Source organism: Thunnus albacares, chromosome 1 (assembly GCF_914725855.1).
Source record: "Thunnus albacares chromosome 1, fThuAlb1.1, whole genome shotgun sequence".
Classification (NCBI taxonomy): Eukaryota; Metazoa; Chordata; class Actinopteri; order Scombriformes; family Scombridae; genus Thunnus; species Thunnus albacares.
The window spans coordinates 14,059,509-14,075,911 of NC_058106.1; the positions used below are offsets into that span (position 1 = coordinate 14,059,509).

The 16,403-nt window shown below is 37.2% G+C and overlaps 1 protein-coding gene and 2 long non-coding RNA genes across 3 annotated transcripts; 2 read left to right on the top strand and 1 right to left on the bottom strand.

Moving 5' to 3' along the window:
- The first annotated feature begins 2,676 nt into the window (after positions 1–2,676).
- bcl2l10 (BCL2 like 10) lies at positions 2,677–6,092 on the top strand. Its single transcript, XM_044339835.1, has 3 exons — positions 2,677–2,784; positions 3,862–4,323; positions 5,762–6,092. The coding sequence occupies exons 1-3, from the start codon at positions 2,752–2,754 to the stop codon at positions 5,882–5,884; spliced, it is 618 nt and encodes a 205-aa protein (XP_044195770.1). The 5' UTR covers positions 2,677–2,751; the 3' UTR covers positions 5,885–6,092.
- Positions 6,093–10,005: 3,913 nt separating this feature from the next.
- Positions 10,006–10,870, top strand: LOC122988272. The gene is made up of 2 exons (XR_006404760.1): positions 10,006–10,406; positions 10,525–10,870. It is a non-coding gene; the product is annotated as an uncharacterized LOC122988272 (long non-coding RNA).
- Positions 10,871–11,003: 133 nt separating this feature from the next.
- LOC122988262 lies at positions 11,004–15,329 on the bottom strand. Its single transcript, XR_006404753.1, has 4 exons — positions 15,232–15,329; positions 14,816–14,910; positions 11,471–11,547; positions 11,004–11,047 (listed from the first exon to the last, which is right to left on the bottom strand). It is a non-coding gene; the product is annotated as an uncharacterized LOC122988262 (long non-coding RNA).
- Positions 15,330–16,403: the final 1,074 nt, after the last annotated feature.

Consider the following 16,403-nt stretch of genomic DNA (forward strand, 5'->3'; position numbering starts at 1 on the left):
TAGTGAGGTTAACTCCTCATTATTAAAACAGTATTAAAACAAAAGGGGGTCCTGAGTGAGTCTCATTAGCATTTTTAAAAGCAGCAGAGAACCTGTAGCTGATTTTGCTACACAGGCTGCATTCATCTGCTGCCTCTCAGCACTGACGTTGGCCTAGATTTGATCCCAATGGCTGAAATTTGCATTTCTGTCCTTCTGATGAGGGCAGAGATGTAAATAGCCTGAGTGATTGTTTTATTATGGCCTGGTCTGGTGTTGTGAAAGTACACAAGCAAGAAAGAGTGTCTGTGTGTGTGTGTGTGTGTGTGTGTGTGTGTGTGTGTGTGTGTGTGTGTGTGTGTGTGTGTGTGTGTGTGTGTGTGTTTATGACAGGTACTTTAGATGTCAAAAGAAAAACAGCTTGAGTATCAAGCTTTTTCAAAAAATGAACAACTAAATGGGCTCCACCCAAACTGTTGAGTACTGAATGACACCAGGGGGCACTGCACTGAATCAAAACTTATTAACATTAAGCTAGTTTTCTTACTGTCACCTCATTTTTATATCACAACAACAACTTTGCAAACCATGCTGGTGAGTTTTACATATTTAAATGTACTTTTTACTATTCCAGGCATCCATTAGTTTCCATTCATTTCTTTAGGGTATGAAAGTTACATCATCATTGCCTGGTAATGTAGTTTCATTGCAGATTTGAAAAGTCTCCACTGCTTTACTCCACAACAATGATACCACTTTGACAAAAATTAATGCAGAATTGATGTTTGTTGTGATGGACAACTTGAGCAAGTCTCAGGCGTCTGCCCTTTGATTTTCATTCCATGTGGAAATAAATGGAAATCAGTGGCCATCTGTAATGGCAGTAAAGATTAATCTGAAAATCTAAACCTTAACAGCATGCATTTGAAAATGGTCATTAAAAATATAAAGTATACATAATCACTTGTAAAGCAGCTAAAGCTTGTAAAACACTGGTTCAGTCCTTTAAGTAGGCTTCATCTTCAAAGATTAAGTCCTCGTGCACACAGCACATGCAAGCCTCCCAAACTGGATGAAAAAAAGCTTTACTGTATCAATTAAACTGTCCATCACAGGGCTACTTATCCTGACTTGTACTGCTTACTCTTAAGGATGACTGAATCAAATAGAAAAACATCACTGTTGAAATTCAGTTCAGTTTATACAAAACATTTATCATTAAAAATTCTGATAGACAAGCAGACTTTCAGTTTCCTCAAAATAACATTTGATTTCTCCAGTATTTGATGTAAAGTATTTTATGAGGGACAATATACTGTGCGTCTGTGTTTTAACATTGCTGTTTGTCCAGTTGTCAAAATGTTTGTCCTCAAAGCATTATTGATCTCTTTATCTCTTTATCCGACACGTCTTTATTTTTGTAGTCAAAGGTCAGACGTCTTCATCCACATCATCATTTCATATATCTCACAGCATCTCATGAGAATATTCATGAGCTGTTTTTGTATGATTACTGCGCTGCGGTGAACAACATAACATTCACCTGTGAGGTTGTTTGAGGCTACTATAATGACTGTAACATCCTCGTTCCTTTCACTGTGATAAAAACAACAGGAAATATCAACATTTAAAGCATGTCCTTGTGACTCTGAGCTTTCCTGAAACCCGCTTTTATATTTCAGATGTCAACATTATGTTCTCCAGCAGCTCCTAATAGTAAACATAATATGTAATCTGGGGAGTTACTGTTTGTCATTTTCATTTGAAAGGTGGTCGGGAATACAAAGGGAAACACCCTGAGGGAATTACCAAGGTAGAGAGAGAGAGAGCACTGAAAGGGCATAAAGGACAGATGGATGAGAGGAATGAGGGGCATCACCATGTAGAGAAAATACCCAAAAAGATCACCAGCTGCACAACACTACCTGAACCATTTGGTTTCCCCCGTCAGTCAATTAAATATGAATTCTCAGCTATTTTCACTTCCTCATACTGATCAGCAGGTTTTGGTGCTAGGTGAAAGTATGAGTCTTATAACCACAAGTGAGACCTATAATTAGTTTGGATATGTCTGTTAAAGGTCACAAAATGTTATGTGGTGTTACAGTATTTTGTTTAATTTTAATCAAAGCCTAGTTTCAGGCCCATGTCTTAAAAAAGCATTTCTGTAATCCAATCAACCAATGACACACTTCAAAAACTGTATTCTGATTACAATGATTGTTTATGGATAAAGACAAAAAAAAAAACCCCAAAAACTACACAAAGCAAAACAGCAAATAGTCACATTTGAGAGGATAGTGCCATTCATTTGGGAGTTTTTTTGCTTTAAAAATTAATTAAATTATCAAAATAGTTGCAGATGCATATCCTGTAGATCAAGTAACAAACTAATAGCTTCAACTCTGTACCCTGCAGCCACAACATGCATACACATAGAGGCCTAAACTTATTACTATATTGAGTATTCCCTTTAAATGTATGTTATACTGAGCCCTAAGTACAATAGAACTACTAGAGAACATGTACGGTACAATTCATCCCTGCAGATGTATTTACTGCCATTATTATCCCTTCATGATATGATAACGCTTCATTATATAATTCATGTTGATACTTATGTTTAAATGTGTTATTCGCTTTCCGTGATTGTATTAAAGAGGGACTTTCATGGGTTTTTTTCTGCGGCAGACAAATGGAGGCGGAGTTTTACATAAAATGCCAGTTGAAGGGAAGCGGCGAGTGAACTGAGGATCTCCTTCCGCCGTCCGTATGTGCAGAGAGCAGTCTGATATCGCTGGGAGGGTAAGCTTTTGTTCCACTTTACGCACGGAAAATGTATTTTAACTATTTATACATGTGTCTGCTTAGTGTCGTGTGAGTGTAGTAAGGCAGAGGTGTTTGTATAATGCTTTAAAAATGTCGTTTAATGCGTACATGCGCCTCTCGTAGTTGAGCTACTAGTCATCGCAGTCTGAGTGTGGTCCTTTGTGTCCTCCATTGCTCCGGTGACAGATCATCGGTTAGTGAACGGGTAGAAAGGTTAACTAGTTCACGTTAAAACTCCTCAATAAACGTATAATTAACGTTATGCAACCCTCAGACTGCAGTGGTGTTTACATCGGGTTGTTATGCTGTTAAATAAGCTGCATTTAGCCTTCAGCGTTATCCGGCTTGTGTTACCGACAGCTAACGTTAACTCAAGCTGTTTCTTTTCCGTTCACAATGCTAATGCTAGCGCGGCTGTTAGCTTCAACGCTAACCGTAACTTGACGCTAAAATATTGCTTAATGTTGGCTTCTGGCTGGAAGTAAAGTAGCTGAACACCACAGAAACACGACCAAGTCTTCACACATGACTTCACACAGTTTTTTCTAAAACATTAAAACTGTAAATGACCAGTGTTACTCTTAACAATAAAATTTCTCAGGAACCTGAAGCGGACTTTTAACTACGTTACGTCATTTCTGCAAATGCTGATTGGAGGTAAAAGTTAATTGGTTTGGCTGAAATAATTAGTCATAAACAGAAAATTATTGGTCAATTATTGACTAAAATGTCAATCATTATCTAGTTCCAGCGTATCAGATATGGAGATTTGAAACCTTCCTCAGTTTCAAACGTTTGAAATTGAATATATTTGAAGATGCTGATGTTTTATAGACCATATAATTAATTGAGAAAGTAATTGGTAGATGCATTTAATGAGAAAAATCATCAGTTGCAGTTGTAAATCGATTACCCTTTTGTTCCCGTCACATCCACAAACTGTCTTTGTTGTGCTTCATAGAAGTACAATGATTTAATCCTCACATGTCAACCACGCTTCATAAATTTATTTAAGTGAATTGATTTTTTTAATTTTTTTTTTACCCCTGATAGAAAATGGGTGGGCTGTGGAAAGAGACCCTGGCTCTGGCAGAGGACTACCTGTCCATTTGCTGCACAAGCCCACATCAAGCCCCTTCACCTCCCAGCGAGTCAGCCGCTGCCATGAGGCGTCTGGCCCAGGACATGGAAAAGCAGCATCAGGCTCGCTTCCACTCTCTTGCTCAGACCTTCCTTGGGCAGTGCGGGCCGGACCCCTGCTCCAGCCTCAGGAAGGTGATAGAGGAGCTGGTGGGTGACGGACATTTGAACTGGGGAAGGGTTGTGTCCCTTTTCACCTTTACTGGGGTGCTGGCCAGACTGTTGCTGGAGCAGAAGGGAATGAAGCCGGGGCTGGACTCTGGGCAGGGGCAGGAACTGGGACAGGTGCCTGGAAGCTGCAGGGGATTGGCACAAACCATAGCCGACTACCTGGGAGAGGAGAAGAAAGACTGGCTGCTGGAGAATGACAGCTGGGTAGGTCTTAACTACATGGCTCCTCCTATACAGACACTACTGCAGAGCTGATTGAGTCAAGTAGGAAAGACAAACACTGAAGATAAGAGGAGTTTTGATTATATTTAGGGCATCAAGCCAATTTTAAACTAAACTGTTGGAAAAATCCCTTGAAGACTTAGAAGTGAAAATGATTTATAAAACAACTGGCATTGGAAACCACCTAGTCTTGATAGGATCATGTTTGCTTACTTCTCCGGTATTCACGTCTACGTGTAAAAGTGGCTTAAAATACGACCAGAGCTTAGTTTAGATGGAGCCTTTTTTGTTTGCCGACAACACAAGTATTCAGACGTCTCATGAGGCCGCTGTGATTATAAGAACTGTAGAACAACATTAGGTGAGACTATGAGGACTGTGTGCTACAACAAGGTGAACATCAACAGTGTAAATTCAGGGTCCTGATTAAACAATGTTGAGGTTTAGATTATCAGTTTTTTTGTAAAGTCAGTATCAGACTGTAAAAACCAAATGAAATCAAACACACAAGGATCATTTGAAAACTGCTTGTTGTGGCTTTTTTTTACTGGAAAAAACTTCAGCTTAAAGGGATTGTATGATAGACTTAAAAGTCTCACCAAAACGAACTATAGTTGAATGTCTGCTTTTGTGAATGAGCTCGCCCTGGCCCCCTCCCAAACGCCCACGTAAACACACACACACTCACACACCCCTCCTTTCTTCTGCTGGCAGCTGGTTTCAACAGACACGTAACCAGCTCAGCCAGATGGACTTTTGTAGTAACAGTCAAAGCTTCAGTGTGTTGAATTTGGCTTTCCCCACATTGAAAGTTAGAGTGGTATGACTAGAAAAACATACAGCTGTAAAGAGGCGAACACCTGGAGCCGAGAGCAGGTGCACTCACTGGTCAAACCTGTGGCTTCAGTCTGAAAACATGAAGAAATGCAGCTGCAGGAGGCTGCACACCTGCATCTGGCTACGCTGTTTATATTGTCATATAAACATGAATAATTTTGCCTGTTTCTGTGTAAGATTTGGGGGAAAATGGCACAATTTTTTTTTTTTTCTATACCTGCGGGTTGACACTTTGACAGAATTCATCTTTCTTACTTTGAAAAACTGCTGCGTTGTCAGGAATGTTTGAAAAGTTGCAGATATCAGCAGCAACCTCGGAGTGTAAAATAGTTTTCTGTGTTTTTGGAGAAACCCAAGAATAACTGACATATTTTCCAAAATATTTTGTATAATTGCCACCAGCTGTCAGTTAAGCCACTGATAGTTGAAAGTCATTTTGGCAAACAGTTAACACTTGCTCATTTGTATTCTAAACCTACAGCAGATGGAGGAAAAACTGAAAGTTGCAGATAAATTTATTTTGTTGCAAGTAAACAAAAAAGTTTCATACTCATAAATTTTTCTTCTTTTTTTTTCTCTGTAGGCGGGGTTCTGTAAGTTCTCCCGCAGTGCCAGAGAGGTGAACCAGGACTCGTCCATGAAGACAGCGCTGTTTGCTGCGGCTGGAGTCGGCCTTGCTGGACTCACCTTCCTCCTGGTGCGCTAACCAGCCTTTTTAGATCCTTTTTAAAATGCATCCTCATCCAAGTTCTTGTTTCATTTGGCACAATTAAGTAGATCTTTGATTCAGTCATTCATTCTAACATCAGTGCTGCAAAAAACACAGCTTAATCTGTAGTGATTTCAGGGTTGTTATCTCAAGTCATCAACTGAATGTTTGCACATACTCGGACCCCCCCCCCCCTACACACATATACATAAATACTGACATTTTGTCACTTGCTCCTTTTTTAAAGATTGTAAAAATGATCTCAATGCCTTCAGAAATTTTGGAGTGAGTGACATCAGCTTGCATATCGTAGACAGGTGAATTACTAAAGCACAGGTTTCTGCACAGGATCGGATCACCTTGCTTTCAGAGTTTGTATTTTCAACTTTGCAGCTAAAAAAGAAGAAACTCTTCATTTCAGTTTTCCCACAGCTTTTTAGTTTTGATTTTTAAAATTGTCAGCTGCCTTTTACTTCACGTGTTTACCTGAGTTGTGTATGTCGTATAGAGCCATTCTAGTGTATAATGTATAAATTAATATATTATATTTATATGAAATGAAACTGTAAACAGATCTGACTCAGTTGTTTCATTGTTTTCAAGTCTGTCTCATTCATGTGAAATGTCTTTTGATTTACACGGTCAGCTGAACGCAGGGCTGACGACCACACAACGGTGCTATGATATGTTGTGAAATGTTTCTTTTGTCAATCTACAAACCAGGGACCAATCTGACTTCTGACATATTGCTATTAGAACAAACCGTTGCTATGACATTTCCTCCCCCCCACAGATCTCTTGAAACATTATATTTTTACATTGTTTTGTTCTATTTATTTCACTGTTTTTTGTAATAAAAAAGATGCAATTATAGCGCTTGTGATTCTTGTAATTGAGTGCAGTGAGAGGTGATGTCATCTTTACAGCTTTGTGATTTCCCTAAAATGTCCATGCAGTGTGTAGGAGGATATGAATAGTAAATGATTGTCCCTGCCTTCATACGCAGACATATGGTCATAAATAAGATATGTTCTGCTGTCTGTCTCTGAGCTCCTCTGACCCTCACAGTGCTCGAGTTACACAACAAGCTTGTAGTGCAGCAGCTTCACACTGATGATCTGTGAAATAATTCCTCACAGACTAAAGCTGTGACTAAACAGAAACAAAACACTACATTTCATGAGAGTCACAATTGAAACTGTGTTACCAGTAGTGAAAAGTGTGCCTTTTTTTTTTACATTTTATTTGGGAAGTAGACATCCCATACATAGTTTCAAGTTAGTTTCACATAGTTCTATAGTTTCCTTTGGTGCTCATGACCTTATTTGTACGTTTGCACAGCTGATAATTGCAGCATATTTGGCAATACTGAACCATTTTTGCTGTAAATAAAATAGTAAATCTGTTCATTTCAGAATAGTTTTATACATAATCCTTTGTTTTATTGAAGCACAAGTGGGACATTTAACAGTTGTCAGTGCTAGTTAAATTGGAGACATTTTTTTAAATAATCACACACACATCTTTGGCATTTCTGTACCCCAATCTCTTGTTATGTATCAGCTGTGAGGTAAATTATTGTATGAATATGGAAAATGAATGTGTGAACTTGTGAAAGGTTAATATGATTAGAGACAGCCATAGAAACCATGTTTGTGTGTCTGAGCAATATGTTCCTGTGTGAAAGAGAAACAAAGAACATCTGTTCATGCCAGACCATATAAAGTATATCCTGCCATGTCTGTGGGTATAACCATGCGTAGAGTAGTCACGGTAACTCCTAGTGGCTGGTGTCAAAGAGAAAAAGGAGTATTCACCCCACTGTTCGAGGTTCACTCCTCTTTAGCAGCTTGTATGTCTGTATCAAGTGTGAGTGAGCCGTGCTCTGAGAATTAAAGAGAGTGTGACAATATTGAGAAATTGTTTCTTTCCTCATTGAAGTCAAGTGCAAGAGGTGAATTGTCACCACCCGGCCGACATATATGTCTTGATCTATAGCAGAGACGCTAAAATTGAGTGAGCTATAGGTCTGTTATTGGTGTACTTCTGCTGCTTCTGCTTTTACTGGCCACAGGGCTTCTGATGAACAAAATGATACCTTATTTCAAGCGGATGCTCAAGTTTTTTTGTTACCACCAAGCATAAAAGGGCTGAGTTACTCAACTGGATCGCCCTGTTGCTGCACGTCTTCAAAAAACTGCTTTCATCACTTTAAAACAGAAAGAAAAAGCTCGTTGAACTTTAACAGCTTTCTTTACTGCTGTATTCACAGCATGATCAGCACACTATAGAAACACACTTTTCAACACACAAAGAGGGAATTTGATGCTAAAAAGACTGTAAATGTGGCAGATATCCATTTGATATGACTACCTCAGACTGCTGAAGCCTCATTAAGCTTCACACCAATTTAAATGCATTTAGCACTGAAACTAATCATTTCCCTCATTTCCAGTTAGCTTCAACACTGTTCACACGCTCGCCCACATACACATTTCTACACTACATTCACAACACATGTTGTTTGTGAAATAGAGAACCACTACTCCCTCTAATGTGGTTATCTGTGTTTCCTGTTGATAATTATTTTTTTTTAATTTTTTTTTTTAATCCACCATCCCCAACAGAGCATCACAAACAGCAGACAGATCTCTTGTTATTATCACTATCTGTTTATTTTATGGATTATAATACAGAGATTACATGGGCAGTACAGCAGCCCCCATAACTGATTTAAAAATCTGAGGAGCTTCAATATATCTGCTTCATTTATTTTATTCTATAAGCTGATTGATGTGATGAGACTCTGTCTCATCTGGATTCAGCTCTCTGGCCCTTTAAAGGTTGGCAATCAATTTCCTGATGGGTTATTCTTGCTGCCAACTAGACATGCGGTTTATACCACATCCTCACTGATCTGACATGTTTCTGTGACGCCGCGTCAAAGAATAGTAATGAGAAACTCGATGAGCTCTCTGACTGCTCCGACACATATGGTCTTATATATAACTAATTATATATACTCAAGTCAGGACTGGGCAATATATCAATATTATATTGATATCATGATATGAGACTAGATATGATCTTACAGTTTGGATATCGTAATATGGTGATATGACGCAAGTGTTGTCTTTTCCTGGTTTTAATGGCTGCATTACAGTAAAATGATGTAATTTTCTGAACTTACCAGACTGTTCTATTATTTGTCTTTACCTACTTAGTCACTATATCCACATTACTGATGATGATTAAATATTATGAAAAATATCATTATGTAAATATTTTGTGAAAGTGCCAATAATCATCCCTACAGTATTGTCGCATATAGCCCAGCTCTAACTCAAGTACTGTACTTGAAGTAAGTATAATTTTGAGGTTCTCTACTCGAGTAGCTGCATTTCATTCTGTTTTATACTTCTACTCTGCTAGGTTTAGGGAAATATATTGTAGGCTTTGTACTTCTCTACAATTATATGACAGCTATAGTTACTAGTGATTTTCTAATAAAGTAATTTAACACTCTCATATGGTGTGTTTCTGCAAAATAAGGACTTTGAATACTTCAAGTACATTTTGCTAATAATACTTATGTATTTTTCTTCAGTATAATTTTACTTATAATGGAGAATTTTTGAATTTTGGTGCTGGTACTTTTACATGAGTAAAGTATGTGAATACTTATTCCACTGCTGGTATGCACGTTTGGAGAGATTTTAGGATCATTAAATGCTACCCAGCACACACCCAGATAAAAAAAAAGATAAATTAATAAAAACTCCACATGCATGTTATGCCAGGATGTAATTTGTCTGCACAGGAAGCAGTGCATTTCCATCCCATCATGATTCCTCTGATGTGATTGATTAGATCTGCTGGAAACAGAGGGACGGACGTTGGAACGGGGACAGTTCAGGAAGTTGAAGACACTGTGATCTCTGTTCAGGTGGACGATCATATCAGTCTGTCAGGCGCACAGTCAGCACTGTCAGTGCTGATCACTACACAGGATGAAATTTGACTACAGTTCAGCCTGCGTAGCCTCCTTTTACACAACAGCTCACTAACTTCACCAAGCGGCGTGAAAATCATCAGAAATGATCACAACATCGGTTTTTCAGTGATATTTTATTGCATTTCTGGAATTTTTTTGTTGTTGTTGGAATCAGTTACAAACAACAGTACATCAGTAAGTTGTTTAAATAGTTAAAATACATGCTCCGTGTCAAAATAAATATCTCTTTTTCATGTGTAACATTTGCCATTGATTTAATATTTACCATAACGGATAGATTAGATTAGTGCTCAGCTCATCACAACCAAACACCACGCAGGGAACAGTTTGAAAAAGTAGGGCATATATCTGAATATACAATACATCTGAGTCCATGTTCATGATGTGTTTGAGAGTATAAATGACAAGGAAGATGTAATGAGTGTTGCACATTCTGTCTGCAAACACACAAAGATTAAAGTAACAAATGGACATTTTGGGGAAAATACTGATTCACTTTCTTGCGTAGAGTTAGATGAGAAGATCGATGAAGCGAACGTATTACCAAAAATGTCAAATCATTCCTTTAAACTCCTACCCATTCATGGCACAGACCTTATCTATACAGATGAAAGCTCAATAGGAATTATATATGTGGATTGATAAAGTTCTATTTTCTGATTTCCCACTCCTGAGACCGACATGATGAGAGCAGTTTCTCAGGCTACAGGTCAGCTGAAAAGCTTCTCGTCTTGCATCGTGTACACACCCACTATGTTTTCTGCGCATACATTCATAAACAGAAGTACGAATCAGTGCCCAGCTCCTCAAAGCTCTCTCATCATCTTCTCAGCTTTGTCTTTATCCACAAGGAAGACAATGTATGGTCTGATCTTCTCATGGCTGACAGTGAAACTTGAAGGCTTTAATTTTGGACAAATACAACTGTGTCAAATTTTAATGTTTGAAATCCTTTTTTTTTTGGTATTCAAATAAGCAGGTGTGAGAGAGTGACAAACCATGTACTGCTCTTGCAGTGTGAATATAGCCACTGTTGTATCCTTCATTCTCTAATGGTGAGTGCATTTGTTCTTGCGATTAAACAGCTTTGACTTTTTTTTCTCCGCTTTTCCCCCACCAGCCGTCTTCTTCACCATCTCCACCATCTGGTTACATGAAACACAAGAAATTCAGTGCTGCTATATTGGACTGTTTTCTTTTTTGTGTGATTTGTTTTTTAACTGCATCCTTGTGAGAATTGAAATTGTTTACATTTAAATTTAATTAACTTAGATGACTTCAGTGTTTATCAAATGATGACCATATCAATGTTTCCTGGTATTTCTACTGTATTTTGACAGGCCAATTTGGCTTAAAGAAAAATCTGTAAACTAATAAACTAACTATGTGATACCAAAACAGAGACTAAAAGCAAAATAAACTGATACACTTATATAACATGTACATATTAAATAATTACCAGCAGTCTATTAAAACTAATACTAGCTATTTTTTTGTCTATGCCATATTTTAAATAAGATTCTTCACTTTTTAAAACTCATAGACATGTATCTCACTAACACACCAACCTGTGTAGTATCAGGAAACATTCCTGTCTCCAGCTTGGAGTGGATCTTCTCACCATTCAGTGACACCTCAAAACTGTCTGTGGGGGTGAAAATAAGACAACAAAAATGAAAATACAACCAATTCAATATTAAGTACAGAAGTCCCAAGGTTCATAATGTGTATTTATTTTCACATATTGTCTGTGTTTGCACTTTGCACTAGAACGGATTTCTGTGAGACAGTGGGCGCAGTATGAAACAGACATTGGCTCTGCTAAAAGATGAGTTAGGACTGTGTACTTTCACAGCAGTATTTTCATTTTTTTTGTCTTAATTTAAGTTGAAATGTTAACCCAACATTTTTAAAAGATGGATAGGTGGATATTTCAGTTTGACTTTTTGATATCAGCTCATTGTTAGTGTGACACAAAAAGGTCCCATTTTTATTTATATCATTTTGACAAGCAGGTGGTAAAGGCGATACCAAACAGCATCTCTAAAAAAAAGAAAAAAACTGCAGCTGTAACCTGCATTTTCTGCAGGTGGCACAGATGTTAAAGCTAAAACTCTTTGACTTGGTGACTGAGCATAACAAGGCAGCTCCAGTTTCACATTTAAAAAATATGAAAACTATGTAGGGTGACAAACAAATATGAATATGATGGTTGTTTTTTCTTTATATTCCGTCCATCTCATTACTGTATATTGTGCTTCTGGATATCTTACACTGCCTCCCTAGATGTATTAGTCTGGCTGTAATGTAGGCTGATGTGCAGATATGTGACATGGAAACTGACATTTTGCAACTGCATATGGAAGATCATTGCTGCCAAAAAAAAAAAAAAAAAAAGGGATGAAAAGTTAGTAATGATAAAAATGAAAAAAATAAGAACTGGCATAGGCAGTATAGACAAATTCTAGGATCGCAGGGTGATCTAGAGACGCACTCAACCAGGGGACACAGACACAGAGAGAGAGAGACAATGATTCATGGAGATTGTTGAGGCGATACTATAATTATTTGTAATTCCAAATAAATTAATCTGAAGTACATCAACCATCCAGTTAGACATACTGAAACAACAATATTTAAAATTAGCATTATTCACAAAATATATTCCAAAACAACTATGGCTATTATAGTAGTTATAGTTGGCAATCATTTAAACATGTAAACATAATCAAGGGATCAGTACAACCTCCAAAGATATATCTGTTATTTAAGTTACAATTACTAAAATGGTATAATACAATTTTGAACAATTTTCGTTATTCCTTGAACTTTTTTTGAATGGCAGGAACAGAAAACACTCTGGAAGATATAATGTCACCCGACTCATGTTTATAGAAAAGTAATCAATTTACATTCTTCATTCATGCCAGCAGGATAAAGGGTTTTTAGCTGATGTATCCAAAAACAGTCCTGTTGTAAGAGTAATTTTTCATGACTACCATATCTATATGTCTGATGCTACATCTGTGCTCATTGACCCTAATTTTCAACTTTGAGATGTTTGACCTATATAGTATTTGTTACATTGACAGAATAGTAGATAAATTACATGGGTTGTGTTGTAGGTGAGTAGTACTCCTCTGTACTCCCTTTCTGTGTGTGACATTGAATTTGTCAGGTTTCACCATCTTGCCACATGAGTTGCATGATCTACAGGGGGAATTTCCCAAAATGAATATCTTCGGTCTAGTTGCATGTGAATCTGCCTTCACCAAGCCATCTCTCAGACTTGTTGCTCTCTTATATGTGAACAAAGGAGGATGTTAAAAATTGTTGTTCAGTGTCAGATGACAGAATATGCCAATGCTTCATAACTGTAGATTTAATAACTGAACTGAAAAGATTATAAGTTCAAACATAATTTTGTTTTATTTGTCTTAACAAATAACTGTTTTCTCTCTGTAATGTTCACAGTCTCCGTCACTGAGTGCAGGTATGATTCTGGATAACCTTTTTCTCTGAATCCGTGCAACATGTTCTTGCTTTGTGGGGTGAATTCATCTTCTGTGCTACAGATGCCTTTAAGCCTGTAAAGTTGACTCACTGGTAAACTTCTTTTTAGGGACATTGGATGGTGGCTCTTGAATTTCAAGAGATTGTTTTTGTCAGTTTGTTTTCTGAAGATTGTTGTGGTTATTCTGTCTCCATCTTTGATTAGTTTAACTTCCAAGAACGTGTATAGATTCTAAACTCTTTTCCATCAAAAAAGAAATTGATTCAATACACGAGTTATTGAATCAATTATACACGACCAAATTATAAAGATGTCGTCATTGAATCTGTAATAATGCTTGATGTATTGTCTATAAATATTGTTGTTGTTGTAATTATTGTTGTTGTAAATAAAGCCTTCCTTAATTTTGCCCATGAAGATGCATCCATATGCATAAGCAGAAGGGGAAGCCATGGCTGAACCATACTGTTGTTTGTAATAATCATTCTCAAATAAAAATACATTATTATTAAGGATGAACTGCATTAACAAACCCATTAGGGGGAGTCTGCTCTACCCGTTTGTTAAAGAAATAATTTAAACCCAATGCTCTAAACCCAAGTCATGTAATATTTTGGTATAAAGAGATGTTACATTGAGAGTCACCAACCAATCACTGTGATTACATCTTTGACTGAATCAATCCTGATAAGGAAATCAGTTGGATCCTTGATATATGAAGGACGACCAATGGGTAAACCAATGAGTAAACCATAAATTACAGGTGTGATTGGAAATCTATTGAGCAAAAACTTTGCTTCTTTTTCGGTAATCCATTTATTGTTTTGACCTCTTTGGATAATAGTATTCAACTCATGTATATAGTTCTCTGTGGGATTCAGTAGTAACTTCCTGCTAACTTTTTATCATCAACATTTTATTTATTTTTTCACTTAACTTACTTGTGACCATTATGGCTATATCACCTCCTTTGTCACATGGCTTTATTGTGACATTCTTTTCTTTTCTCTCAGCATGTGTGAGATTCTTTCTCTCATACTTCAGTATATGTGATAGTTCCCCAAATTTATTTTCTACTTCTTCATCTACCAGTCTACAAAAAGTATTTATGGAGTGATTGCTTACTGTGAAATAAAAAGTACTCATAGGTTTGAAAATGTTCTTGTTTTAACTTTATAAAGTTAAAATTATGACATAAGACAGTAAGTCAAAATTATGACTTAAAATTTTTGACTTACTTTCTCATAACTTTGTCTTAAAAAGTCAGATTTTTGATATAGCAACTCAAAATTTCCATGAGTATTTTAATTTTTCTCATTCCCATGGCTTTATTTAACGTTTTGGCTGAAATGGGCCTCCACACGGCACTATATGAGTGGAGAAAGAAAAAGCAGCTTACCTGGCCTCCCCTTGGTTCCTGACACCTGCACACCAGGAACCTGCCTTATGGCACCAGCCAGTTCCTGGTAGCGGTACGCATAGCTTCATCCTTTACTGTAACACAAAAAAACACTTGATTATATAATAAGAGTTTCTGTATTTCTAGCCAACAGGAATATGAAAAATTTAAATATGTACCTAATTTAAGTCTATACATCTATTTGTTCCTGGTCCTTGAGCTTCATTTGAACCCTTAAGTTAATTTAACTGGGAAATTGTCACATCATTGTGCATAAAGACAGGAAATGTTCTGTAGACACTAGTTTCCTCATTACTATGTATCTATTTCTCAACACACACACACACACACACACACATTTTCTGCAGACTGTCTAATGCACAAGATTAACCAGCAGAATAAAGTTAAAAACTTACCAATATTCAATGGTGACTGTAGTCATGGTTTTGTGGCTGATTCGTGTAAACCAGTGGTTTATGTAGAGCTGTAAACACTCAGACAAAAGCTGATCTGAATAAAATGCAAAGTCATGATTATAGGACTCTATATTATGAGGTAAACCACACCCATTGGGAGGGCAGACCAGTCTGTCCAGTGTACACATCATTATTAAATTTGAAAAAAACAAACCAAAAAAAACAAACCAACCACATGGACAGTATAGTTTCAGTATCATGTTACAGTTGTAGTTTCCTCCCCTGCTGTTGTCTTCCTGGTATTTCACTGAAGCCAAACTGACCAACAATACAATAGGTATAAAATTAACACAACAAAAAGTGCACAATTTAAGAAATGTAAGCCAAAAACCTCTACAAAGTGTATGAAAAGTGTTATTGCAGAGCAGAAGAACCAGATGCCACACTAAATTCTTATTCTCCTCCAAGTGAAGTGATGACAGACTGTGAGAGGATATAGGCCGTTACAGTCAAACCTCTGTGACATTCTCGTTTTAGAGAAGTGAGAGAAGCAGTGTGTTATCACGCAGGTGCATTCAGATTAGGGACGTTCAGCAGGCTTAATTCAGGCGAGTCTATCAGTTTCAATCAGAGGTGACGTGTTTCAGGTGAACAGAGGTTACTGTGTGTTGATTCATAAACCAGCAGCTGCTGTCCAACTGAGGAATCTGAGGCCTCTGTTCAAACACCAGACCCACTGTCTCCTTCTGCAGGCATACTGTCAAGAATTTACCCGCCCTTTATCTGCAGGACTTCACTGCTCTGCACTGATGATGGACACTATGCAGTCAGCAACATTTTAAGATCCTCTCCAGACTTGTTTTAAGACATTTAAAAATATTCTAATAATTTGTGACTGACTGGAGGCGTCATATTACCACATCACACATACATCGTTCTGCACAGTGAAGCCCAAACATCCAAGTGAAGTAACAATAAGCTTAACACATTTCTGAGTGAACAGGGACATTTCTACAATGCAACTAATGATTCTTTTCATTTTCAATTAATCTGCCAATTGTTTTCTTAATTAATCAAATGTCTGTAATGCCAGAATAGTTACAAATGCCTGTTATAGTTCCCAAGACACCAAGATGATGCATTCAATTTGCTTTTTTTTTTTAATCCAACCA

Coding starts and splice junctions, on each gene's coding strand:
- bcl2l10 (XM_044339835.1), top strand. CDS start 2,752: ATGTGCAGAGAGCAGTCTGATATCGCTGGGAGG. Junction 2,785..3,861: donor AGTCTGATATCGCTGGGAGG/GTAAGCTTTTGT, acceptor TACCCCTGATAG/AAAATGGGTGGGCTGTGGAA. Junction 4,324..5,761: donor TGCTGGAGAATGACAGCTGG/GTAGGTCTTAAC, acceptor TTTTCTCTGTAG/GCGGGGTTCTGTAAGTTCTC.